The sequence below is a fragment of the Pelophylax lessonae genome (genome assembly GCF_965119305.1).
Source record: "Pelophylax lessonae genome assembly, chromosome: 2".
Lineage (NCBI taxonomy): Eukaryota > Metazoa > Chordata > Amphibia > Anura > Ranidae > Pelophylax > Pelophylax lessonae.
The window spans coordinates 358,482,453-358,509,609 of NC_138769.1; the positions used below are offsets into that span (position 1 = coordinate 358,482,453).

Consider the following 27,157-nt stretch of genomic DNA (forward strand, 5'->3'; position numbering starts at 1 on the left):
TGCGATTCCAGAAATAGTGCAGGGACCATTTTCCTGCGTTTCAGGAGGCACAGTAGCCCATTAAAATGAATGGGCTGCCGTGCCTGTGCATAACGCATCTTTTTAGAGGTTGCATCAATGTGAACCTAGACTAACTGAAAAGGTTTGTACACACCAAGGGAAAAGAATACATTATAACAAATCATTTCTTATACAGATACTCATTAGGTTAATACTGGTTGTGATACAGTGTAGTAAACTTTAAAAATATGGTTTTATGATGTAGTAAACCTAAGGCTAGGTTCACACTTGTGCGGAACAGCGTGTATATTAACACCTGTTCCTGCAACCACACCGTGCTGCTCCTTTCCCGACACGTGGGGCTGCCATTCATTCTTAATGGCACCCCCCCGCGCCTGAAACCACAGCGTGTATTCACACCATGGGATTACCTTCTGGCTGCATTTTTAAAAAAGGTGCAGAAACCTTTTCCTTGCATCAAATGCAGGCACAGCAACCTTGGATCTGGAGGATGGGTTGCCTCCTTAGAGCTCTCCCTATAGCCTGCTATGGGTGCACCGGAGCCGAGTCACAGCTTTCGGTGTCCTTTCAGACATGGACTCGTGATGCGGAGCCGCCCCTTCTGTCTCTGTCTCGATCTCTCTCTCTCGACTTTGACAGCAGCGGGAGCCAATCCCACCATGCTGCTGTCTTAGCCAATGAGGAGCGAGCCCCGGGCAGCTGAGAAGCTCCTGCAACATTGCTGGATAAAGATGGGCTCTGGTAAGTATTAGGGGATCTGAGGGGGGCTGCTGCGCACAGAAGGTTTTTTATCTTCATGCATAGAATAAGAATAAAGATTAAAAAAAACGTTCTGCCTTTACAATTTGTTGTGGGGCTATTTATAAGAAAGGTGAAGAAAATTGACAGAAGTCCTAAATCATTCCCAACCTGAAATATGGATAAAATTGTACTACTGAGTACCTGCTACTACTATGTGTATTGTTTTTATTTTTTGGTACCTATGCCAAAGACATGGGTAGGTTGCCATTACTAATTTTCCCCTCTAAAAGTGCATGTTGAGTCAGTTTATGGACTGCATCTTTTAGTGATTCTAGTGGTGTAATCTTGGTGGCGTTATTTCTAGCTCTGTTGCTGTCCACCGTCCCGCATTTTAAATACTATATTAGGAGAGTGGAGGAGCTTAAGGGCTCTTTCACACGGGCGATCCGATCAGATCCGCCTGTCAGGTTTTTAGGCGGATCTGATCGGATCCTCCATGCAGCTCTATGGGGCAGCGGATGTCAGCGGAGACACCTCTGCTGACACCCACTGCCATCCGTATCTGATCCTGTCCGTGAAATCTGGACGGATGGAAACCCTATTTCTCTAGCGCTCATTGACAGACGTAGTCCTCGGTGATACACCACCTTCGGGTTATGTTGCCTCCACAGGAGCAGGACTAGACAGGAAATTAAAAAGCTCTGGCCACACCCTAGGGGCAGTCCCAGAGGGTATATCCTCTCTCTCTCTCTGCCTCAGCAAATCAGTTATTTTCTGTCTAGTTAGGAGTAAGGACCTAGATACCTTGCTGGGATCTTAGGTCCTGGCAAGATTTTTTTCTTAAAAGATTTTTAGACAGCTTTTTTTCTCCAGTTTTCCTGTGAGATCTTCAAGCAAGAAAGCTGAACTGGGCGACGGGCTGGATGTTGTGATCCGGTGGTCACCCCAGTTCAGCCTACGAGCGCGTGCAGGCCATAGCTCCGCGCTGGGTCGGCCGCGACAAAGTCCCATTTAAGGACTGACCCCGCGAGTTAAACGTCTCGCTGAAACGCCAAAGACCATGAGTCACGGCGTCCATATCGGTCGACAGCCCTCCCGCCCCGGTGGAGAGGGGTACTGTCAGGAGTTGGTGCCCGCCTGGTTCCGGTATGGTGAGTAGTATGTTCCCCCTTTTCCCCTGACGGGTCTTGTGGTGAACGCGGGCCCCTCTCTGTATGGTAAGATAGAGTCCCTCTCTATCCTATAAATGACACAGATCCTCCTACTTTGAGTGTGATTTTATGTGCAAAAAGCCAGGAGGCTTGGTTTGGGAGCTAACAATCTAATTGTATACATGTTAAAAAGATTGTAATCAGTGGCATTCTGGGAATCTTACGGTGATAAAAATAAGCTACCTACCAGTCAGAAGCCACGGACATGTAGACTGCCTTCCTAATCAGATCTCCAGCTATTAGCACGCCTCCCGAATGGCCATGCGGTCCGCCAGGGCCGGTACCGCCAACCACGCCAAATCCCCATGCAGAGAGAGTGTTGTGTGCCCTGCAGCACACCGCTATTCAGTACAGACCGCCGCCATTTTTTTTGCTGGATCGCACGAGCCGCCATTTTGACGTAGCCTCGTGTCTCCAGCATGGGGGCGGCCATGTTTGAGGTGATCCAAACACCTCGTGGAGCTAGGGGAGGCGCCGGAAGGCGTGCAGAGGGGCGGAGCCGCCTCCTTTCTTCCTGGGCAGCCAGCCAAAAGACTTCCTGTTTGTCAAGACAGCGCTGTAACCTGTTGCAGTTAAACTGAGCATCAAGTGGTGAGCCTGGGGGTCTATCTCTCTCTCTCTCGATCGATAGGGATCCCTAGCAGGTAACACTAAGGGGCTTTTTGTGGCGCTGGGGGTCTGAAAAAAAAAAAAAAAGTTTTTTATTTTTGAATTATATTATCCAGGAAGTGACTGGAATTATCATGGACCCTGCCACACATATTCCCCCACCTGTTTCCCTCGAGGGGGCCACGGGACCCGCCGGTGCACAGAGTGTAGAGTCATTTACAGCAATTTTGGAGTCTATGGTGGCTCGGGTGGAGGCGGCCTGTCAGAGACGGGGGTCAAGGAAGCGACCCCCGCCTACCCCTATACTATCTGACACCTCTGACTCCGATTCAGAGATGGTCACTGCAGTTGCAGGTTCCTTTGCAAGGGCTGTTATCCCAGGTAAAGCCCCCTCAGACAGTGAGGAGGACGCTTCTTCTCCTGCTATAATTCAGGAAGAAGCATTGGGGGACGCACTAGTTGTGGCAGTGCAGGAAACCTTAAAACTTGAGGCTTTACCGGCAGAGGCAACTGAAACAGAGATTCCTTTTGGTACTAATAAGCCCATCAAAACGGTGAAGGTTTTTCCTGTACCTAAATGTTTCGGTAATCAGATTAAAGGAGAATGGGAGCATTCTAAACGTACCTTCACTATTTCCAAGCGTATTGCTAGACGCTATCCGTTTGAGGAATCCATCATTAAGAAATGGACGGTACCACCAGTGGTGGATCCACCTATTTCCAGGCTGAATAAAGCCACGGTTATTCCAGTGGAGGACACTTCGTCCTTTAAGGATCCGGTGGATCGAAAGATGGAAGCAGAGTCCCGCACCATCTTCTCTCTGATAGGGTCAGCATTTAGACCAGTAATTGTTATTGGTCTAGTTTCCCAGACACTTACGGAATGGGCGAAAATGGTACGCCAAGACCTTAGGGGAAAAGATATTCCCCAGGAGACATCTGATTTGATGGAACAGATTATACAAGGGCTACAGTTTATCTGTGACGCAGCCTTGGACACTACTCCCTTATTAGGGCATGCATCTAAATCAGCGGTGATCCTCAGATGTGTGCTGTGGTTAAAATGCTGGTCAGCTGACCTAGGTTCCAAAAAGACCTTGACTAATCTCCCTTTTCAGGGGAATCGTCTATTTGGGGCCAACCTAGATGAAATCATTAAGGATGCCACGGGGGGTAAGAGCACTTTTTTGCCACAGGCTGCTAAAGCTAAGGGACCTCGCAACAAGCGAGGACCTTTCTTTACCGCCCATAAAGGGCGCCCGGCTGGTACTAGCGGGAAAGGCAAGACTCCTCCAGGAGGGTTCAAGAAGGGCTGGTCGGACAAGCAAAGGACCAACCCAGCCAAACCCGAAGCAAAGGAGTACACAGCCTGAAGGTGCGCCCCCCACCCGGTTTCAGGGTGGGGGGACGTTTTCACCGGGAATTCAGGACATTAGATCGAGCATCAACCACTACTACCGGTGCGATTCTTCCCTTCCAACATTTAAGTACTACAGGAAGCGGTAGTTACCGTTCCCTGAATAGATCTTTTCCTTTACCTTTTCCTAAGATTAGTCCCTATACCTCACAGGAATCGGATCTGGTTGACCAGATAGGCCAAGTAGCCTCTAGTCGGGTGACTTCGGTCCCTGAGGTTCAACCAGAAAAGATCACCCTTCCTGATAACAATCAGGTATCTGATAAATGTGTGGGAACAGAAAACGACCAGACTTTCTCGGATGGTCGGGGCCAGATACCTCTAGGGACGCCTGGTTCAGATTCTATCAGCGCCAGTGGTCCTAGAAATTCTAGGCTGGCCTCCTCAAGCCGGCCTGGCCAACTTGGACATGTTAGTCGTAGACGTTCCGTGGGAACTTCGTCTCAGGGAGTGTCTGTGGTCTCAAGGACCAATTTACCATCATGCTTTACAGTCGCTGGGTTTAATGGCCTGGCCATTGAGACCCAAGTACTGAAGGACAGAGGTTTGTCTACTTCAGTCATTCCTACCCTTATTAAAGCAAGGAAAGCGACTTCCAGCAAAGTCTATTATCACACATGGAAGACTTATATTGCGTGGTGCGAATCTTTAGGATTTCCTCCACGTACCTATTCGGTGACTCGAATATTGGCTTTTTTGCAACAAGGGGTTGAGCAGAAGCTAGCCTTGAGCACCATCAAGGGTCAAGTTTCAGCATTAGCAATCTTCTTTCAGAAACCTTTAGCTACCAAGTCCTTGGTGCGGAATTTCATCCAGGGGGTGCGGCACCTGGCTCCTCCAGTCCGCGCGCCCTTACCGCCCTGGGATCTTAATTTGGTTTTGTCGGTTCTACAGAAACCTCCCTTTGAAAACATCAGGGAGATTCCCTTGCTTACTTTATCCCAGAAGGTGGCCTTCTTGGTGGCTATTACTTCTGCTCGCAGGGTGTCAGAACTGGCTGCATTATCATGCCAGTCCCCATACCTAGTGATTCATAGGGATAAGGTAGTACTTCATCCTAAGCCATCTTTTCTTCCTAAGGTGGTTTTCAGATTTTCATCTGAATGAAGATATTGTACTACCTTCCTTGTGTCCTCAGCCCAAGCATCATCGGGAACATGCGTTGCATTCCTTAGATGTGGTTCGGGCAATCAGGGTATACCTGAAAGCTACGGAATCTTTCCGTAAGACGGATTCACTTTTTGTGATCACGGATGGCCCCAGAAAGGGTTTGCCTGCATCTGCCGCTACCATTGCCAAATGGATTAGACAAACGGTGGTACAGGCTTATTCTATTAAGGGTCAGAGTCCTCCGTTCCCTGTTAGGGCGCACTCCACTCGAGCGCTCAGTACTTCCTGGGCCTTTCGCCATCAGGCGTCAGTGGTCCAGGTATGTAAGGCGGCCACCTGGTCGTCGGTACATACCTTTACAAAATTCTATAAAATTGATGTGACGGCATCGGCGGATGCCTCATTTGGCCGCAAGGTTTTTCAGGCCGCAATTTGAGGAGACTGGTGGTCTACCTCGAGGGTTTTTTTGTTTGAGAAGAAAAAAAAAAAAAAAAGGAAAATTTTTCTCTTTTTTGTTGAGTCTCATCATTAAGGATGAGCATTGTAAACTTCTAGTTGGCACCGGTTGGGCCTTCTAGATTGGGATTTGATTTCATTTTCCCACCCCTCAGTTGTGATACTGCTCTGGGACGTCCCGAAGGTGGTGTATCACCGAGGACTACGTCTGTCAATGAGCGCTAGAGAAAAATGGATTTTTGTAAAATCTTACCGTAAAATCCTTTTCTCTTAGCTCATTGACAGACGTAGTCCCCGCCCCTCTGTTTTTGAGTTGGGTTGGGTTAAAATCTCTAAAGACTGCTTTTTCACATAACTGATTTGCTGAGGCAGAGAGAGAGAGGATATACCCTCTGGGACTGCCCCTAGGGTGTGGCCAGAGCTTTTTAATTTCCTGTCTAGTCCTGCTCCTGTGGAGGCAACATAACCCGAAGGTGGTGTATCACCGAGGACTATGTCTGTCAATGAGCTAAGAGAAAAGGATTTTACGGTAAGATTTTACAAAAATCCATTTTTTTCCCTCCGTTCAGGGATCGGATCAGATGAGAGCGGATAGGCGGTCCGCTCTCATCCGATCCCCCATAGAGAGCAGCGGGATCTGTGACACTTCCCTCTCCGCACTGCAAGTGGAGACGGAGCTGTCATCCGCCGGCTCAGCGGGGATCGGCGGATCGATCCCTGCTGAGCAGCACGGATCCGCCTATGGAGGCGGACCGTGTGAAAGAGCCCTAAAGCGTTGGTAAAGGCTGTTTGTTTTGGCTTTTTTGTGTGTGTTTGTTTTTTTTTATTTATTTTTTTTTAATTTAAAATGCAAAACATGTTATACTTACCTGCCTCTATGCAATGGTATTTCAAAGAGCTACCCCAAACCTCCTCTTTGTGGGTCCTCTGCTGGCGCTGTCTGATCCTCCTCTTCAGTGTCTGCACCTATAGCTAGTACTTGCTATTCTGCACCTATAGCTAGTACTTGCTATGGAGGCAGACGTACAGGCTTGCTCCTGAACCAGGCTCTGTGTGTCCATAGTGTGTGTATTTAAGGGTCACTGGAGAGGAGCTAATCTTGGAAGGTTTTTTTTTTTTTTTTTTACACCAATGCAGAGAATGCATAAGATGCAAGCAAGATACAAAAAAAACGTTACCTTTAGAGCTCATTCACACTAGCACGACTTGTGAGGCGACTTGTGTAGCCCCAGGTCGCTTGACATAACAAAAGCAATGTTAATCAATTAGTGCCGTCTTAATTGGCACTACTGAAGTCGCTCCGACTTCAGAAAAGGGTCCTGTACTACTTTGAGGCGACCTGTGATTCGACTGTCCCATATACTTCAATGGGAGTCGCCTCCTTATCTTAATTGAAGCGACTTGTTATCAGACTTTCCAGGAAGAAGAAAGAGATTAGCCAGGCATTCCCCACAGACAAAGTCGCCTGTCTCTTCAAAGTAGTGCACAAGTCTCTTCCAAGTCTCTTCCAAGTCACGGGGCGACTTTCTGGTCGTGGTAGTGTGAACCGGCTCTTAAGCCTTTACAACCACTTTAATATTGGTTGCAACAAATATGCCAGCCTTGGAACTTTAAGTGCAGAGATCTTTAGCCTGAAATCTTTGGCACATTTCAAAAATGGTTAGTTGATCTGGGCATCCAGCATCTGACAAATACAGCCACAATTGTAGGGTGAATAGTAAAAGCTTCATTACAATTGCCTTTTTTTCTTCCTTTTAGATGTTACTGCAACACACTGAAGATAACACCGCATCAGAAGGCCTCGTGCCATGTGCAGATGTTTATGAAACTGCTCTGAGAAGTTTTGCAAATGCAAGACCTTACCTTACCACTGAGTGTGAAGATGTTTTGTTACTTCTTGAAAGACTTGTATTGTAAGTACAATTGTAGATTTGCATGTGTTTTGTATTTATTCATTTGATTTTAGCATACTGTTTCTGATAGAGAGGAATTGATCAAAACTGAAGCAGCCAGAATCTAGAGCAGTTGTGCATGGCACTCAACCAGTTTCTATCTTGAGCTTGTTTAGTTACATTTATTGTAACGTCTTAATTTCTTTTTCTCTAAATAATAAACATGTTATACTTGCCTCACACAGTGACCCAGATCTTTCACCCCTCCCCCAGCTCCTCCTCTACTCTGCGAGGAACACGTGTGGGCTCAATCCCGAGCCGCACTGCCTGCGTCCATACACACACGCTGTGTTATTAGCCCACAACAGGAAATTGGGGGCTGAGAGAATTTTTGCCAATATCAACAGGTTATATGGGGAAATGTCCTTTATATTGCAGAAAAGTACTGCCTTTTTTTTTTTTTTTTTTTTTTTTTTTTTTTATATTTTCCCCTGGCATACACCTAAAAGCTGATCTCTGGGCTGGAAAACCATTACCTTTGCAGTGGGGACCCCTGCAAGCAATAAATGGTTGTCTAGGGGGTACAGGAATAAGTAATGCTTACCCTATTCCTGGGTTCAGCAGGCTTCCTCCATCCATGTGGCTGGTCCAGTGCTGCCGCTTGTCTAAAGTACTCTTGTCGCGGTTGCATACTTGTCTCCTTAACATACAATGCAGAATTGTATAACCCTGTATGCAATGATGCTGAATCTCTGCCTGAAGCACCGGGGAGAAGAGCACGCTGAAACCGGATGGGGTATGGTATGTAATACAGCCTCTTCCAATTTCCCCTAGAAATAATAATCATTTTAACCTTTTTGTTTTTAAAATCCCAGAGATGAGCTTTAAAGTCAAAATTTAAAAAACTCCAAACAGGCAGGCTCTTTGTTGCAGAAGAGACATGCATTGTCTCTTTATCAGTAAAATGCATGTAATCGTCTGTTCGCAATCCCCTGTAGAATGTAGACTGAGCTGTGCCTGTGTGCACTCCTGTGCATGCCAATAAAGCATTCAAAGAATGGCACCCAGTAAATGCTGGCAAGGGACTTCACAGGTGTCCAGGTGTCGGACTGTTAGAACTAGGGTAAGTATTTTTACCTTTTTTGTTAAAGAGTCTTTATTGCATGAAGTATCAGGCAGTGTTTAATAGTTTTCAGGTCTATACAAGTTTTATGTCTGCTATATGGAGACTTGCATGACATTGACAGGTAGTGTTCCAATTTAGGGCTCCTGATGATTATCTTTTCAGGTTACACCTGCTGTATTTGCCAACAGGCTTTGATTAGCACTTGACAATACTGATATTTATGCAGACTGTTAAAGAAGGGCTCAGATGGTCTAATCACCATTCAGTGCATGCTCTTAAAGCTCTAGCAAACCACAAAAAAAATCATCTCCCTGTGAATTATTGTCATAATGTGCTAGTATGTATTATGAAGGACTTAACTGAAAATGAGGCCCTCCAGCGGCCCGCTGACAGCGCTTCCATCTTCACCCGATCTTCCTTCTGGATTTGCAGGCAATGACCTTTTGATTAGCAGAATCGCGATTACTGTATTTTCTGGCGTATAAGACTACTTTTGAACCTCAAAAAAAATCCCCCAAAAATGGGGAGTCATCTTATACGCCGAGTATACTATCTCCAAGGTAACCACCGAAGTATAAGTATTACCGGTAGATGTAATCTCTCAAGACGCTGACTGTGTGGGAATCCTGTACCGGTATACCGTATGTACCGTAGCTTTGGCTACATACGGTGTACCGTGCTGAGCCAATCAGGGAGAGCGATTGTATTTGATTATTGAATGCAAAGCCTGCTCGGATTGGCGGAGTAACATCAGCCCGCCTCTCTGACTCTGCCAATCCGAGCAGGCTTTGCATTCACTAGAATACATTGCTCACTATGATTGGCTCAGCGCGGTATACTGTATGTAGCCGAAGCTACGGTACATATGGTATACCAGTACAGGATTCCCTCACAGCGAGCGTCTTGAGATTACATCTACTGGTAATACTTATACTTAGGGTACCTTGGAGATATTGTGAGAGATATGTATTACAGTACTTGGGGTACCTTGGAAATCTATGATAAATCTGATGTTTTTCAATGGTGTTGCCTTGCTTCGGAAGGGGGGTAGTCTTATACGGTGAGTATAGCCCAAAACCTATGTTTTAACTTGAAAATTAGGGGGGTCGTCTTATACGCCCAGTCGTCTAATACGCCGGAAAATACGGTACTTCACTCATACATGTGCACTTAAGTCACGGCCACGGCACAGCTCTCTATGGACGAAACACTGTCCATTGAGAGAAAAGTGCGCATGCGCCAGTGCATGTTTAGGTGATATTTACTGTACCTACAGCTAAGCCCTATTATAGGCTTAAAGGGTAACTCCACTTTCATGGGGGGAAAAAAATCGGCAAATAAAGAAAAAAACAATATAGCTTATACAATTGCGTCTCAAATAATATTTTAATTAAATGTTATTAAAAATGACCTTTCCTTTTCAATCTGCAGCTGTTGTAATTTTCTGAAAATGCAATGCAATATGGCCACCTGGCGCTGTTCTATACACAGAATTTGTACTGACCACACCCCAGAAACATTTCCTGCTTGTGTGATTGGCTCACCAATTTTCCCGGAAGTCTGCCTAAGATACTAGTCAGGTTTCTGGCATCCCCTGCAACAAAAATGTAATTTCTCTGTCGCTCATTGACAGACGTAGTCCTCTTTGATTCACATCAATTGGGTTATGCTGCCTCCGCAGGAGTAGGACTAGGCAGAAAGAAAAAAACGTTCTGGCTCCACCCTAGGGGCAGTCCCAGAGGGTATATCCTCTTCCTGTCTGCTACAGAGAATCAGTTTTTTTCTGTCTAGTCAGGAGTAAGGACCTAAGTTCCTTGCTGGGATCTCTGGTCCTGGCAAGATTTTTTAGAAAAATTTTTTCTTTTAGGTAGTTTTTTTGTCTCCAGTTTTCCTGTGAGATCTTCAAGCAAATCACGCCGGATCTGGGCGACGGGCTGGATGTTGAGATCCAGTGGTCACCCCAGCCGGCCTACGAGCGCGCGCAGACCATTGCATCGCGCTTGGTCGGCCGCGACACATTCAAGTAAGTATGCGGGACCGGGCGACGGGCTGGATGTTGAGATCCAGTGGTCACCCCGGTTCAGCCTACGAGCGCGTGCAGACCAGAGCTCCTCGCTGGGTCGGCCGCGACAGTCCCATTGGACGGGGACTGACCCTGCGAGTTAAACGTCTCGCTTGGACGCCAAGAACCAGAGAGTCAAGGCGTCCGTTTTGGTCAACAACCCCCCACTTCGGTGGAAAGGGTATTGTGAAGAGAGGGTGCCTGTCGGTTCGGTATGGTGAGTAAATGTTCCCCCTTCCCCCCCTGTGGGGTCTTTGGGATACGGGCCCCTCTGTGTATGGTCGGATCCTTTCTGACATTAAAGTTCCCCCTTGTAGCCTATGACATGTTCACATATCCCCTGTGATAGTGTGATCTGGTTTGGGAGCTGACACTCCAGCAGGCTTGGTTTGGGAGCTAACACTTTAAACAAACCTCGGTTTGGGAGCTGACACTCTAGCAACCTTGGTTTAGGAGCTGACACTCCAGCAGGCTTGGTTTGGGAGCTGATACTTCAGCAAGTCTCTTGGGTTCTCTAGCAAGGAAGCCGAGTTCGATTTGCTATAGTAAACACATAGGAGGTATAGCCTACCTTAGATCGCCATACTCCCGCAGGCCGACAGGCCGCCATCAGCTGTTTTCAAAGCATGCAGGCCGCTGTACTGGAGGAGCCACGCTAGATCGGCAGTCCGCCGCCATTTTGTTGTAGACCGCATGTCTGCATTGTCTACACAAGCCGCCCGCAGGTCACGCAGGCCGCCATTTTTTCGTAGCCTATTGTCTCCTGCATGGGGGCGGCCATGTTTGATGTGCCCAGCAAACCTCGAGGAGCAGCTGGGAACGCCGGAAGGCGTACACAGGGGGCGGAGCCACTTCTTTTCACCCAGGAAATCTAGTGCAAGACTTCCAGTCTGCACAAGACAACGCTGACTGCAGTTTTAATAAGAAACTTCTTTGCATCTGGTGATGAGCCCTTGGGGTCTCTCTCTCTCTCTGGGGGTCCTAAGCAGGTACGCTGAGGGGCGCTATTGCGCTGGTGAATTAAAAGTGGTATTTTTTATATTAAAAAAAAAAAAAGAGGTATTTTTTATTTAAAAAAAAAAAAAATGTTTTTTTTCTTTTTTACCGGCAAAGTGTCCTGGATTAACATGGACCCTGCCACGTGTATCTCCACCTGATACCCTCGAAGTGGCTGCAGGACCCTCCAGTTCCCCACTTAATAGTGAGTCATTGTCAGCAGTTTTTGGAAATTTTTTGTCTATCCCGGGTGGAATTGGCTTGTCAGGGAAGCGACCCCCGCCTATCCCCATTTTCATCTGAAACTTCAGTCTGAGCCTATTCCTGCAGTTGCAGGTACCTCATCTGGGGTTGGTGACTCGGGTACTGTCTCTTCAGACAGTGAGGAAGATGTTTCGGCATCTACCATAGCCCGGGAGGAAGCGTTAGTAAACGCACTAATTGTATCTGTTCGGAGGTTACACCATCAAAAGTAGCTGATACTGAGATCCCATTTGGTACTAAGAAACGCACCAAGATGGCGAAAGTATTTTCCTTACCCAAGTGTTTCGGTAATGTAACTGAGGTATGGGGTCATCTAGGACGAGCCCCTACTATTTCCTAAACGCATTAATAGGCGTTATCCGTTCGAGGAATCACTCCTCAAGAGATGGATAGTACCATCTGTGGTGGATTTTCCAATCTCCAGATTGAACAAAGCTACGGTTATCCTATTGGAGGATGCTCCGTCCTTTAAAGATGATCGTAAGGTGGAAACTGTGTCTCGCGCCATCCTTTCCCTAATTGGGTCAGCTTTCAGACCAGTAATTGCTACTGGTCTAGAATGGACCAAGTGGCTTAGAGGGGAGAGATATCCCCCAGGCGGTATCAGATCTGGTGGAACAGATGATACAAGAGTTACAGTTTGTCTGTGACATTGCACTAGACGCCACTCCACTATTGGGGCGAGCATCAGTTTTCAGCAGTGGTCCTCAGGCGTACACTGTGACTAAAATATTGGTCGGCAGACCAAGGCTCCAAGGCAGCTTTGGTTAAATCTCCCTTTTCAGGGTGTGCTCCTATCTTGGGGCCAATTTAGATGAGATTATTAAGGATCTCACTAGAGGAAAGAGCACTTTCTTGCCACCAAGTACTAAGGGTAAAAGATCCCGTCAGAGACGGGGGCCTTCTTTTTCCGCTCATAAAACGTTTTTTCAGCCCACGGGCGAAAAAAGCAAAGTCTGCCAAAACTCCTTCGGGAGGTTTTTTTAAGGGGTGCTGGTCGGGCAAGCAAAAGCCCGGCTCTTCCAGACCTGAAGATAAGACTACTAAAGCCTGAAGGTGCGCCCCCGCCCATAGCTGGGACAGGGGGACGTCTTCGCCGGTTTCCGCAATATTCGACTATCCCCGGATCGCTTAAGAGCTTACGGGGGGCAGTCACGGATTTAATGCAACAAGGAGTGGTGGTCCACGTTCCTTGGACAGGGCATTTCAAGGGTTCTATTTGAACCTTTTCACAATACCCAGAAAAGAGGGCAAAGTGCGTCCAATTCTGGACTTAAGAGCACTTAATCTTTTTTGTCAGGGTACAAAAATTCAAGATGGAGTCCATTCGCACAGTAGCGGCCTCCCTGCATCAGGGGGATTTTCTGGCGTCCATAGACATCTAGGATGCCTATCTTCACTTTCTTATTTATGCAGGACATCAGCGTTTCCTGCGTTTTTCCGTAAAAAGAGTACCATTTTCAGTTTCTGGCGTTACTCCTTGGTCTCGCCTCGACTCTCTGGGTCTTCACAAAGGTGTGGGCCCCAGTCTTGACATTGTTACGACAACGAGACATATCGATTCTAGGTCACCTAGACGATCTTCTGCTCCGTGTGGAGTCTCCGCAGACTCTATTACTAAACTTAGAGATCACCATGACCTCTTTGCTAGAGTTCGGGTGGCTGGTGAACCTGCAGAAGTTATTTTTGGTTCCCACCAGAAGGCTGGAATATTTGGGTCTAATTTTAGACACATCCAGGCTTGCATGAGGGTCCTGGGTTTGATGGTGGCTTCTTTGAAGCAGTACCAGTTGCCCAGTCCCATACCCGAATCCTTCAAGGAGAGATTCTTCTCAAGTGTAACCGAAATCCAGATTCCCTGGACAATCGGATCCGGCTGAGCGAGCGGACCAGGGAAGTCCCTGGTCTGGTGGTTTCGGTCTCCAATGCTCAGCCAGGGGAAGTCATTCCTACCAATATTTGGACGCTTATCACCACGGATGCCAGTCTATCCGGGTGAGGAGAAATTCTCGGCTCAGGGGCTTTGGTCCCTGGAAGAGTCCAGGTTACCGATAAATGTATTGAAACTGAGAGCGATCAGACTTTGTCTGATTCACTGGACCGAGCAGCTCCAGGGCAGCCCGGTTCAGATCCAGTCGGACAATGCCACAGCAGTGGCTTATGTCAATCATCAAAGGGGCACCAGGAGTGTCCTGGCGGCCATAGAAGTGGCCAGCATTCTTCGTTGGGCGGAACAAATGTTCCAGCTCTCTCTGCGGTATTCATTCCGGGGGTGAATTGGCAGGCAGATTATCTCAGCCGTCAGATTCTGGATCAAAGGGTATGATCTCTTCATCCAGGGATATTCCACCAACTGTGCCCCCGTTGGGGCACTCCGAATGGGAGCTGTTGGCATCTCAGCTCAACAGGAAAGTGCGGAGGTTTGTGGTTCGTTCCCACGATCTTCTAGCAGACACCGCAGACATGCTGATCGCCCCGTGGGGGCAGTATCAGCTACTTCCCTCCTCTCAAGTTACTGCCGAAGCCTCTTCGCAGGATAGAGGTGGAGGGAATTCCAATTATCCTGGTAGATCAGGACTGGCCTAGTCGGCCTGGTACGCCGACCTGGTCAGGCTGGTCACAGACGTTCCTTGGCGACTTCCTCTTACGGAGGATCTGCTGTCGCAGGGACCGATCTTCCATCCTGCTTTACGTTCGCTGGCTCGAACGGCCTGGTTATTGAGACCCAGGTGCTGAAGGACAAGGGATTGTCAGCTTCAGTTATTCCTACTCTAGTTAAAGCAAGGAAAGCGACTTCCAGAAAGATTTGTCATCGTACATGGAAGTCTTCTATGGCGTGGTGGGAATCCCTTGGGTTCCCTCCACGTCTTTATTCGGTAGCCCGAATATTGGCTTTTCTGCAACAGGGAGTTGAGCAGAAGCTGGCCTTGAGTGTTATCAAGGGTCTGTTTTTCAGCATTAGCTATCTTCTTTCAGAAGGTTTTGGCTACTCATTCCTTGGTGCGGAATTTCATCCAGGGGGTGCGACACCTGGCTCCGCCAGTGCACGCGCCGTTACCATCCTGGGATCTTAATTTGGTGCTGTCGGTTCTTCAGACACCTCCCTTTGAAAATATCAGGGAGATTCCCTTGCTTACTTTATCCCAGAAGGTGGCCTTCTTGGTGGCTATCACTTCTGCACGCAGGGTGTCAGAACTGGCTGCATTATCCTGTTGTTCCCCAGATCTGGTGGTTCATAGGGATGAGGTTGTTCTTCATCCGAATCCATCCTTCCTTCCTAGGGTGGTTTCAAAGTTTCATTTGAATGAGGACATTGTATTGTCTTTCCTATGTCCTAAGCCCTATCATCTTCGAGAATTGCGTTGCATTCCTTGGATGTAGTTCAGGCGATTAGGATATATTTGAATACTACGGATTCATTTTGTAAGACGGATTCACTGTTTGTGATCACGGATGGCCCTAAGAAGGGGTTGCCTGTTTCTGCCGCGACCATCTTTAGATGGATCAGACAGACGGTGGTATAGGCTTATTCTATCTAAGGGTCAGGATCCCCCGTTCCCTGTTAAGGCGCATTCTACTCGGGCGCTTAGTGTTTCCTGGACCTTCCGCCATCAGGCGTCAGTGGTTCAGGTTTTCAAGGCGACTACCTAGTCGTCGGTTCATACCTTTACAAGATTGTATAAGGTTTATGTGAGGGCATCGTCAGATGCCTCTTCTGGCCGCAAGGTTCCTGCAGGCCGCTGTTTGAGGAGACTGTTGGTCTACCTCGAGGGTTTGTTGGGTAGGTCTCATCTGTTTGCTCGATGAGTCCCTTGATACTTCTGGTTGGCTCAGGTTGGGCCTTCTAGATTGGATTTTGATTTCTGTCAATCCCACCCCTCATTTGTGGCACTGCTTCTGGATGTCCCAATTGATGTGAATCAAAGAGGACTACGTCTGTCAATGAGCGACAGAGAAAATTGGATTTTTGTAAGATCTTACCGTAAAATCCTTTTCTCTTAGCTCATTGACAGACGTAGTACCCGCCCCTCTATCAGTGAGTTGGGTTGGGTTAAATTCTCTGACACTGCTTCGTAACAGAACTGATTCTCTGTAGCAGACAGGAAGAGGATATACCCTCTGGGACTGCCCCTAGGGTGGAGCCAGAACGTTTTTTTCTTTCTGCCTAGTCCTACTCCTGCGGAGGCAGCATAACCCAATTGATGTGAATCAAAGAGGACTACGTCTGTCAATGAGCTAAGAGAAAAGGATTTTACGGTAAGATCTTACAATAATCCAATTTTCTCTTACGTCCTCACGACAGTCGCCGCCCACTCATACAGTCTTCACCAATGGGGTATTGACTTCATCTCCACAGGAGTAACTAGGCATAAGACTTGTTAAAAAAACAAAGCATCTACATAGACATACCCATGGGGGCTGTTCCACTGGTCCAATACCCCCCTGCAATCAGCCATCCCTTTGTCTTCTGCCTAGTTAAGGAGTAAGATAGGCTTCCCTGTGCTGGGGCTACAGTCTCAGCCTTCTTCTTCTATTTTATGATTTTATTTACTGCAAATATGTTTTTTTCTTTGCATTACTAGCTGTTTATTTTGTCAGCATTAGTTAGTCGGATCTTCGGATGAAGATGGTGTTTGCGGAGCTGGGAGTCAGACTGGTCGTCCTGGTTCTCCAGGACAGAGGGCCGGATTGAATCCCAGCCCGCCATTGAGCGTTTAGCAGGCTATGTGTTCGCCCTGCCCTCGCAAACGACCCATCCCTGTCCTCAGGGATGCAGCCTGTGAGGCTTCTACCTCACTCGGACGTCTCATCCACGGTTCTCCGTGTACTGTTGGCGTCCTGTGTTTTTTGGCTGACGGCACCCCTGCCATCTGAGGGTGGGCGGTTTCCCGTGCACTGTGAGGCATCCCACGCCATCGAGTACAGGTAAGTACATTCTGTGTGGGGCCTCTGTCTGGGGCTGGCAGTCCTGTGTGTCTGTGTTATCCCCTCATGTCTGTGTGCTTTTTGGGCTCCCTGATCCCGGTCCCTGCGGGGGTTTTCTCTCACAGCCGGTGCGCTGTGTGGGTTTCTGGGGGTCCCTCTCCTGTGTCACTTTAGGGTGCTTTTGGAGGTACAGACACGTGTGGCGACCGCTGCAGGGTTAAAAACCGCCGGTCCGCCATTTTAGGTGTGGGCAGCATGTCTGGCTTCACTATGGGCGCTTATACTGCATGTATGTGGTGTGTTTTTGGCGCCTTGCGGCGCCATCTTGTGTGTGGCAAATCGTTCGTTCCGAGCACATGTCGGCGGCCATTTTACCGAAGCCTCCCATTACTTTCTATTGGCAACCATTTTTCCTTAGCCTGAAGCCTCAGTTCAGCCTCCTGCGGTGACATCACTTCCTCCTTTTACTCTGGAGAGTCCAGCTGCGGTGGTAACACTTGTGGGGGTCTGTTTGCTGTCTTTTTACTTGTGCAATCCTTCTGGCTATCAGTTTATCCTGATTAAGGGTCTGTGTTTTCACAGTCATTGTAGCGGTGTGCTGCGGGGGTCCGCGGCGCGCTTAAAGGGCCAGTACCTTTTAAAAAAATTAAGATTTTTGTTTTTAACATGGAGTCTCAGGACAGCAAATTTCCCACAGCCCTGGTGGGGGATTCAGGTTCCTCTGAATACTCTGCTCTGTCTACTTTTGTCTGCTGCAGTGGCGACTTTGGTGTCCAAAGTGGAGATTCTGATGTCTGAACTTACTGCCAGAAAAAGGCCTCGTTTGTCCTTGTCTTCTGATTCTGAATCTGATATGGTTGCCATAGGTGCCGTGCCCCTTGAAGGGTCTCGCTCTTCTCAGTCTGAGGGGGAGGCGGAGGTTGCAGGGGTGGATGATTCCCCCCTGGGACGGCCGAGGACCGTGCACCTATGGATGCGTTAATTCTTGCCATTAAAGAAACACTACATTTAGAGGATAAGCCCAATCCTCCGGGCATTGTGTCCTCTTTTGGTACACACAGGACCCGCAAGGCGGCGCAGGTGTTCCCTTGCCCCACTGAGTTTCACGCTACTGTGAATGATCAGTGGCGTCATTTGAAACGCACCTTTGTGGTGCCAAAAAGGTTTCAACTCCTTTATCCCTTTACGTCTCCTACGGATTCGTGCTGGTGTGTGGACCCTCAGGTGGATTACACTATGGCCAGATTGAACAAGGTCACTCTGGTACCCACCGAAGATTCGCCGGTGTTTAGGGATCCAACGGATAGGAGAATGGAATCCCTTGCCCACCATGCCTACATGGTGGCGGGATCCCTGCTAAAGCCTATTTTCGCCTCTGTCATGGCGGCTCAGGCTGTGGTGGGCTGGACCAAGGTGCCAAGATGCACCCTCATGGCTGATTCCGCTCCTACTACCGTGGCGATGGTGGACCAGATCCATCAAGGACTCATGTATTTGTGTGATGCGGCCTTGAATGGGGCCCCCTTAGCTGCGCGCCTGTCCAGTGTCGCGGTGATTAACCGTCGCCTGATATGGTTGAAAAGCTGGCCGGCTGACCAGACTTAGAAAAATGGTGGCTGACATCCCCTATGCGGGGTCTCGCCTGTTTGGGGAATCCCTGGATGAATTGGTTAAAGGGGTCACTGGGGGCAAGAGCAATCTGCTGCCCCAGAATCCTAAAGGCAAGTTTTTCTGCGGTAAGTGGGGCCCCTCCTTTAAACCAAATCAGGGGTCCTTTCGTGCCTTCATGGCACAGAACAAGGGGAAACCCTTCAAGGGCCAGGGTGGCCAGAGAAAGCGGCCAGGCTGGTGCGGCGGCCCAGTCCGCCTCTGCCTGATGGGGCGCCCTCACCCTTTTGAGGGGTGGGGGGACGTTTGCGCGGTTTCCTCCAACCTTGGCTGATCCGAATTCCGGACAGGCGGGTTCAGGAAATCATTCGATCGGGTTACAAGATCAAATGCTTTTCCCGGCCAGCGGACAGATTCTTTCCCTCAAATCTTCATTTGACCCCAGGGCGGTTACAGGGCCTGCATCAGGCGGTACAAGATCTCCTCGCCCAGGGGGTGGTCGCCCCGGTGCCTCATCGGGACAGATTTCGGGGGTTTTACTTGAATCTGTTCACTGTGCCCAGAAAGGAGGGCAAGGTGTGTCTAATTCTGGACTTAAAAGCTCTGAACCGCTTTGTACGCGTTCAGGATTTCTGCATGGAATCGCTCCGCTCGGTGGTAGCCTCCTTGAGTCCAGGCGAGTTCCTGGCCTCTATCGACCTAAAGGATGCATATCTGCACATCCTCATTTTCAAGGGCCATCAGAGGTACCTCCGATTCGCCATCGCGGAGGAACACTATCAGTTTGTGGCGTTACCTTTCGGTCTCGCTTCGGCTCCAATGGTGTTTACAAAAGTGCTGGCTCCAGTTCTGGGCCTGTTGAGGGATCAGGGCATTGCGGTCTTGGGATATCTGGACGATCTCCTGTTAAGATCGAGTGCCAGCCAGAGCCTGCTGCGCAATCTGTCCATTACGGTGCAGACGCTTCAGGAGTTCGGATGGGCCATCAACGTACAGAACTCGACCTTGTCTCCTTCGGTTTGTCTCCCATATTTGGGAATGGTTCTGGACTCTGCTCAAGTGAAGGTGTTTCTGCCAGGAGGACAAGCTCCGGACCCTACAGAACGAGGTCAGAGACCTCCGGGACAACGAATCCTCGTCACCCAGGACCTGTATGCGGGCCCTAGGGTTGATGGTGTCAGCCTTCGAGGTGATACCGTTTGCACAGTTTCACACAAGGTCTCTCCAAGCGGAGATCCTGAACAGATGGGACAGACTCCCACAGTCCTTGGATCTGAGAGTCTCTGTGTCACCAGTGGATCTTCTGTGGTGGCTTCAGTCCCCGGCGGTGGCGGACGGAAAATCCTTCCTGCCATTGTGGTGGACAGTACTTACCATGGATGCCAGCCTGTCAGGCTGGGGTGGAGTCCTGGGCAACCTGTCTGCCCAGGGCACTTGGTCGGTGGAGAAATCCTCCTTCCCCATAAACATGTTGGAATTGAGAGGGATCAGGCTGTGCCTACTGCATTGGTCGGACCGTCTTCAGGGCCGCCCTTTACGGGTGCAGACGGACAATGCCACTGCGGTGGCCTACATCAATCACCAAGGGGGCACCAAGAGTGCCCGGGCGGCCCAGGAAGTGACCAGTATTCTGTCTTGGGCCGAGACTCATGTCCCAGCAATATCGGCAGTTCACATTCCAGGTGTAGAAAATTGGCAGGCAGATTACCTGAGCCGCCAGACCCTGGACCAGGGGGAATGGTCCCTGCACCGGAGGTGTTTTCAAATGCTGTGTGGCGAAATGGGGATCCCCGGATGTGGATCTGTTCGTGTCTCGGCTAAACCACAAGGTGGAAAGGTTTGTGGCAAGAACGCGGGATCCTCTGACAGACGCCTCGGATGCGCTGGTGGTGCCTTGGCATCAGTATCATCTGATATATGCCGTTCCTCCGATTCAGTTGTTGTCCAGGTTCCTTCGCAGGTTGGCCTTGGAACCAACATTGGTGATTCTGGTGGCGCCGGACTGGCCACGCCGGTCCTGGTACGCAGACATCGTTCACCTGGCAGTCGAGCCTCCATGGCGGCTGCCAATGCGAGGAGATCTACTGTCTCGGGGACCGATCTTCCATCCTGCTTTACAGTCGCTGGCTTTAATGGCATGGCTGTTGAAAGCCAGGTCCTGAGGGGCAGGGGTCTCTCCTCAGAGGTCATTCCTACCTTAATCAAGGCTAGAAAAGCATCATCTGCTAAGATTTATTACCGTACATGGAAAGCTTATTTTGCCTGGTGTGAGTTCAGGGGTTTCTCTCCTCGTTCATACTCTGTGGCGAGAGTGCTGGCTTTCCTTCAGACTGGTGTGGACCAGCGCCTTGCGTTGGCCACGATTAAGGGCCAGGTATCTGCACTGGCAGTCCTTTTCCAGCTCCCCGTGGCGTCTGATTCTTTGATTCGCACCTTCATTCAAGGTGTGCGTCACTTGGTCCCTCCTCAAAGGGAACCTTTACCTCCCATGGGACTTGAACTTGGTCCTGTCTGTTTTGCAACGTTCCCCGTTTGTAAACATCAGGGAAATCTCTTTACTAGAAAGGTTGCTTTTCTTGTGGCAATCAATTCTGCTCGCAGAGTGCCGGAGTTGGCGGCCTTGTCTTGCCGCTCCCCTTACCTGGTGGTTCATAGGGATAAGGTGGTCTTGCGACCTAACCCGTCCTTTCTTCCAAAGGTGGTTTCTGATTTTCACATTAATGAGGACATTGTTTTGCCTTCGCTCTGTGCGAAGCCTAAGCATCCTAAGGAGGTTGCTTTGCATTCCTTGGATGTTGTCAGGGCGATCAGGGTTTACCTGTCGTCGACTGAATCCTTTCGGAAATCTGATTCTTTGTCCTTCCTGAGGGACCTCGGAAGGGTATGACTGCGTCTGCGGCAACCATTTCAAAATGGATCAGACAGACAATTGTACAAGCCTATTCGTTGAAGGAACGGGTACCTCCGTTCCCTGTCAAGGCGCACTCTACCAGAGCGGTGAGTGCGTCCTGGGCTTTCTGACATCAGGCTTCGGTGGCTCAGGTGTGTAAGGCTGCGACTTGGTCGTCGGTACACACCTTTTCAAAATTTTACAAAATTTATGTTCTGGCATCGGCGGATGCCTCCTTTGGCCGCAAAGTTCTCTGTGCGGCTGTACCCTAAGGGAACCCTGGTTTTTATTTTGGGTCCCTGGCTGTTGGGGTTGTTTATCCCCTTGGTTATTTGCTTTCCTGGGTTGTTGCTCCTGTTGAGCCTTTTTTGTTACCCAGAGGGTTACCTTTCTGTTCACGTAAGGTTCCTTTCTCTGTTGTGGGTACTGCGTTGCCTTTCTGACGGTTGCGTTGCCCACCCCTCATGTCTACACTGCTTTGGGACATCCCCATTGGTGAAGACTGTATGAGTGGGCGGCGACTGTCGGAGGACGTAAGAGAAAACTGAATTTTTGTAATATATTACCGTAAAATTCCTTTCTCTGAGTCCTCCGACAGTCGCCGCCCCTCTATTGGGGTTCTTATACACTTAACTGCTTGCTACCAAACTGAGTTGGGATGGCTGATTGCAGGGGGGGGTATTGGACCAGTGGGACAGCCCCCATGTGTGTGTCTATGTAGATGCTTTGTTTTTTAACAAGTCTTATGCCTAGTTACTCCTGTGGAGATGAAGTCAATACCCCATTGGTGAAGACTGTATGAGTGGGCGGCGACTGTCGGAGGACTCGGAAAAAGGAATTTTACGGTAAGATTTTACAAAAATTCCCTTTTTTGGAGAGCTATTCCCAATAGAAACACGTCTAAAGGGATGCAGGCCCAGCAGCTTTTCTCATGAGAGCCCTGCAGATGCCAAAGCTGATAGATAATTATGAAACCACTCCCATTTGACCCACTCAGCACAAAGGCACAAACCGTGATTTCTTCAGAATAACAAAAGGTAGGATTTTCTTCAGAATAACAAAAGGTAGGAATCTGCAACAAAGTTTGTTAAAATCCCTGCAATGTACATAGAACACCCAGAGGGGTATGGTTTTTTTTTTTTTTTTCCTCAACAAAGGTGACGTTACACTTTAACTAGGTATGAATTTAATAAAAAAAAAAAAGCATTTCTTACCACTTTAAGCAGGTCTATCATGAAGAATGGCATGCAATCAGTATGATGCATAATTTTTTTTTAGCATGTAAAGTACTTGTAATACTTTTGATACCTTACATTATCTGGAACTCAGAGCTTGATTTCACTCAGTGTATCCTGCTGATTGCAGCTGGTAAACTATGTAGAGCTAAATAGAGAACTCTGAAGTATCTCTCTATTCTTCTAGATATACTAAAACGTTCTGTGTCTCCATAAAATAAGGATATTATGGCCTTTCTGTATTCACATCATGTAGGCTGTATTAAAAGCAGGCTTGTATTGTAACTTACTTTGATAACATTGTCATGTAAACAGTGGGGTTGTCCAAAACGCAGTGATTTCTAAGGACTTTTTGCTTGCGGTATCCTTATGAGGATTAACTGTGTTAAAGGTGCATGGTCCCACCTGTAGTAGACTCGGTTCCCAGGTTAAATAAAGCTACCTTCATTCCGGTTGAGGAGTACCCGGCCTTTAAATATCCAGCTGATAGGAGGGCGGAGGCTCTGGCCTTCCATATGTTCGCTGTGGCTGGTTCAGCACTTAGGCCGGTATTTACTATTGCCCTGGGGTCGCAAGCTCTGACTGAGGGGGCTAAACGGTTGTGACTGGACCTGGAGGGGAAACCGCTTCCCCCTGTCTTTGCGGAGCTGGGGATCAGTTGGTCCAAGGGCTACAGTTTATCTGTGATGCCTCTTGGATTCGGCTCCTTTGATTTTTAGGCTGTCTGTATCAGCAGTGGTCCTTCTGCGTATCATCTGTCTGAAATGCTGGTTGGCGGACCAGACTTCTAAGGAGGCCTTCTCTTATCATTCCCCCCCCCGTAGGGGATTGCCTGTTTGGCGCTTCCTTGGATGATATCATTAAGGGTCTCACAGGTGGGAAGAGTACTCTTCTTCCACAAGCTACCAAGGGCAAGGAGCCCCATCTTAGATGTGGGCCATTCTCCTCGGCTTAGAAGAGGTTTTTTTTGGTCCCTCAGGATGTCAAGACAAGGGATCAAAAGTCAGGGCCTCCACTGGAGGTTCCAAGAGGACCTCGTCTAGGAAGTCACAAGCGGGCTCTTCCAGACCTGTGGACAAGGCTGCCTCTGCTTGGAGTGGTGCCTCACCCGTATCTGGGGTAGGGGAATGTCTTTGGGGGTTTCTGGATCCGTGGACCTCCCTGGTATAGGAAACGTGGGTCCACAAAGTTATTTGGTCAGGCTACGAGATCTAGTTCGGTCTTCTCCTCCGGAAAGGTTCTTCCCTTCCAACCTGTACTTGTCTCCAGATCACTTAATGGGTCTCTTTTGGGGTAGTGCAAGACTTGTTCCTTCAAGGGGTGATTGTTCTGATTTCAGTGCTGGCATTGTTTTGAGTCAGCGGGGGGATTGCAGTCCTAGGGTACCTGGATGATCTTCAGCGAGCGGAGGGCTCCGACTGCTCTGATGGACAACTGGAGATTACTCTGCAAACTCTGAGGGTGTTCGGTTGCATTCTGAACCTTCAGGAGTCTGCTTTGGTTCTGTCCACAAAAACTGGACTATCTGGGTCTGACTCGGCCTCAGCCAGAGTGTTTCTTCCTCTGGAAAAACTCCAGCCATTGCAGGTTGCAATTCAGCTTCTGTTGTTCAGCAGACGGTCATCCCTCCAGGCTTGCGTGCAGTTGCTGGGCCTGATGGTGTCCACTCTTGAGGCGGTCTGTTTGCACAATTCCACACAAGATCTCTGCTAAAGAGATTCTGGTGAAATGGGACAAGGATCGTCCACGAAGGTGGCTTCTTTCTCTGGCACTTCGACAGGGAAAATCCTTTCTTCCCCTGTACTGGACGATTGTCACTATGGATGCCAGCCTGTCTGGGTGGGGACGCGTCCTCAGCACAGATGTGCTCAGGGGGTCTGGACTCTGGCAGAGTCCAGACTGCTGATTAATGTTCTGGAACTCCAAACGATCAGCCTTTGTCTGGCTCATTGGGCAATTCGTCTTCAGGGGTGTCTAGTACGAATTAATTTGGACAATGCCACGGCCAAGGGGGCACAAGTAGTGTCCTGGCGGCTCGTGAAGTAGTCGGCATTCTAAAGTGTGTTGACTGATTTGTTACAGCCCTCTCAAATTTCTGCCATAACTCCTGTGCAGGATCAAAGTAGAGAAGGGATTTTATCCAGTCTGGCCTCGCCGTCTTGGTACACCAATCTGGTACGGCTGGCCACCGATGCTCTTTGGGGGGGCTTCCTCTCGGGGAGGATCGGCTGTCCCGAGGACCGATCGCCCATCCTGCTTTTATGGTCACTGGCTTTGCGGCTTGGCTGTTGAACACCAGGTGCTGAAGGATGGAGGTTTGTCTGAGTCGGTGATACCTACACTGTTAAAGCAATAAAATTTACTTCTAGGAAGATCTACCATCGTATGTGGAAGATGTACATTGTGTGGCATGAGTCTCTTTGGGGTTCATCCTCTCTCCTTCTCAGTGGATCAGATCTTAACCTTCCTTTAACGGGGGGTTGAACAAAAATTGGCCTTGAGTACCATCAAGGGCCAAGTATCTGCTTTGGCCAACAACCTTTGGCCTCACTCTCCCTTGTGCGTACTTTTCTTCATGATGTCTGACATTTGGTTCCTTCAGTGCGGGCTTCGTTGCCGTCCCTGGGATCTTCATGTGGTGCTCTCAGCTCTACAGAAGCCTCCCTTTGAACATATTTGGGAGGTTCCCTGTTTGCTCTGCCCTGGAAGGTGGCTTTTTTTGGTGGCTATCACCTCTGCACGCAGGGTGTCTGAACTGGCGGCGTTATCCTGTTGTTCACCTTCTGTGGTGATACACAAGGATAAGGTGGTGCTTCGCCCCGTCCGTCATTCCTTCCTAAGGTGGTCTCTGACTGTCATTTGAATGAAGACATTTTGTTGCCTTCCCTGTGTCCCAGGCTAAACATCCGAAGGAAATTACCTTGCATACCTTGTTTGTGGCCCGGGCAATTACTGTGTGCCTGGCAGCTACGGAGTCCTTTTTTTTTTTTTTTTTTTTTTTTTTAGGAAGTAAGACTCTCGATTTGTGTTCACGAATGGACCTCACAAAGGGTTGTTTGCTTCTTCTGAGACACTTTCCAGATGAATTAGACAGACGGTGGTTCAGACCTATTGCATTGGGTCAAGTTCCTCCTTTCCCTGTCGAGAAGCACTCTTCTAGGGCACCTAGTGTCTCCTTGGCTTTCCGTCACCAAGCATCAGTGATGCAGGTTTGCAAGGCGGCCACCTGGACGTTGGTGAACATTTTACAAAAATAAGTGGATGTGTTGGCATCTGCGGATGCTATTTTGGCCGCAAGGTTTTGCTAGCTGCTGTTAGAGGACCTGGTCCTTATTGAGGGTGTATTGTTTTTTTACAGGTGAGCTCCAATTGTTTATGGTTGAGCTCCATGTTACCTGGTTGGCTATGGTAGCCTTAGGAATCAGATTTTTTCTGCTTTTTATCCAGCCCTCATGTTTAATACTGCTTTGGGATGTCCCAATGGTTAAGAAGAATCAGGAGCTGTCTCCGTCAGTGAACGAAAGAGAAAATGGGATCTTTGGCTTACTGTAAGAATCCATTATAATATTATATATATTCATTGACGGACACAGCACTCACCTCTCTGTGGAGTTGGCTTTCTTCTGACACTGCTTGTAACAAAACTTGAGTGCCTATAGCTTAGATTGGGTGTACACCCCCTGGAACTGCCCATAGGCGTTGTCGAGCTTTTTCCTGCCTAGTGTGCTACTCCTGTAGGGGGCAGTATAACCCAATGGTTGAGAAGAATCAGGAGCTGTGTCCTTCAATGAACATCAGAGAAATGGATTTTACGATAGGTCAAAAATCCCATTCTTTCCAATTGGTTGTACATTTTCATTTCTTCAGTCTTTTGTTTCCCTCTATTTCACCTGGTGAAATAGAAAACCAGGCAGTAACATACTTCTGTCTTAGGGTTTCTGTATTCTGGATGAAGTAGTAAAATGGATACCGCAGCATTTTCTGTTTAGTGGGTAGACTGGCAGTTTTAGACGACTAACAAATTGAAGCTGAATAACAGCTAACATGTTATAGGCAGCTACAGCAAACCATTTTTTCCTTTGTGATAAAGGTTTTACATAAATGAATATATGCTGACAATTGTAAGCACCCCTATCGGTGGCAAATGGTATGTCTCAATCCTGTAACTGCTACTTTGTCTGGACAGCTTGGTCTCTTAAAGTAATTTGAAAAGTAACAGACTTACTGGCTGGACAGCTTCAAATTAAAGGAGTTGTAAAGTCTCAAGGTTTTTCACCTTATGGCATTCTATGCATTAAGGTGAAAAACCTTCTTGGTTGCAGCTGTCCCCCAGACCCCCTGTTATTTTTACCTGAACCCAAACATTCCAGAGACTAGCACGAGCCCAACGGCTCCAGCCTCGGGTCCTCATTGGATAGATTGATAACAGCGGGAGCCATTGTCGAACAAATCCAGTGACGTGGGGGGTGGGTTCGAGTCCTGCTGTCTGTGTCAATGGACTGAGCAGCCAGACCCGTGAGTGCACCCGCAAGGGTGCCCTCGTTTAAAGCTGCTCTCTGTGGGGGCATTCAATGAAGAGGAGGAGCCAGGAGC

At 48.5% G+C, this 27,157-nt stretch overlaps 1 protein-coding gene across 1 annotated transcript in view; it reads left to right on the plus strand.

The window, feature by feature from the left end:
- RLF (RLF zinc finger) overlaps window positions 1-27,157 on the plus strand; it is a 161,611-nt gene that overhangs the window by 37,582 nt on the left and 96,872 nt on the right. Inside the window, exon 2 of the mRNA XM_082246226.1 lies at window positions 7,324-7,478. Within this exon, the coding sequence (XP_082102352.1) occupies window positions 7,324-7,478 (155 nt within the window). The remainder of the gene's footprint in view (window positions 1-7,323; window positions 7,479-27,157) is intronic.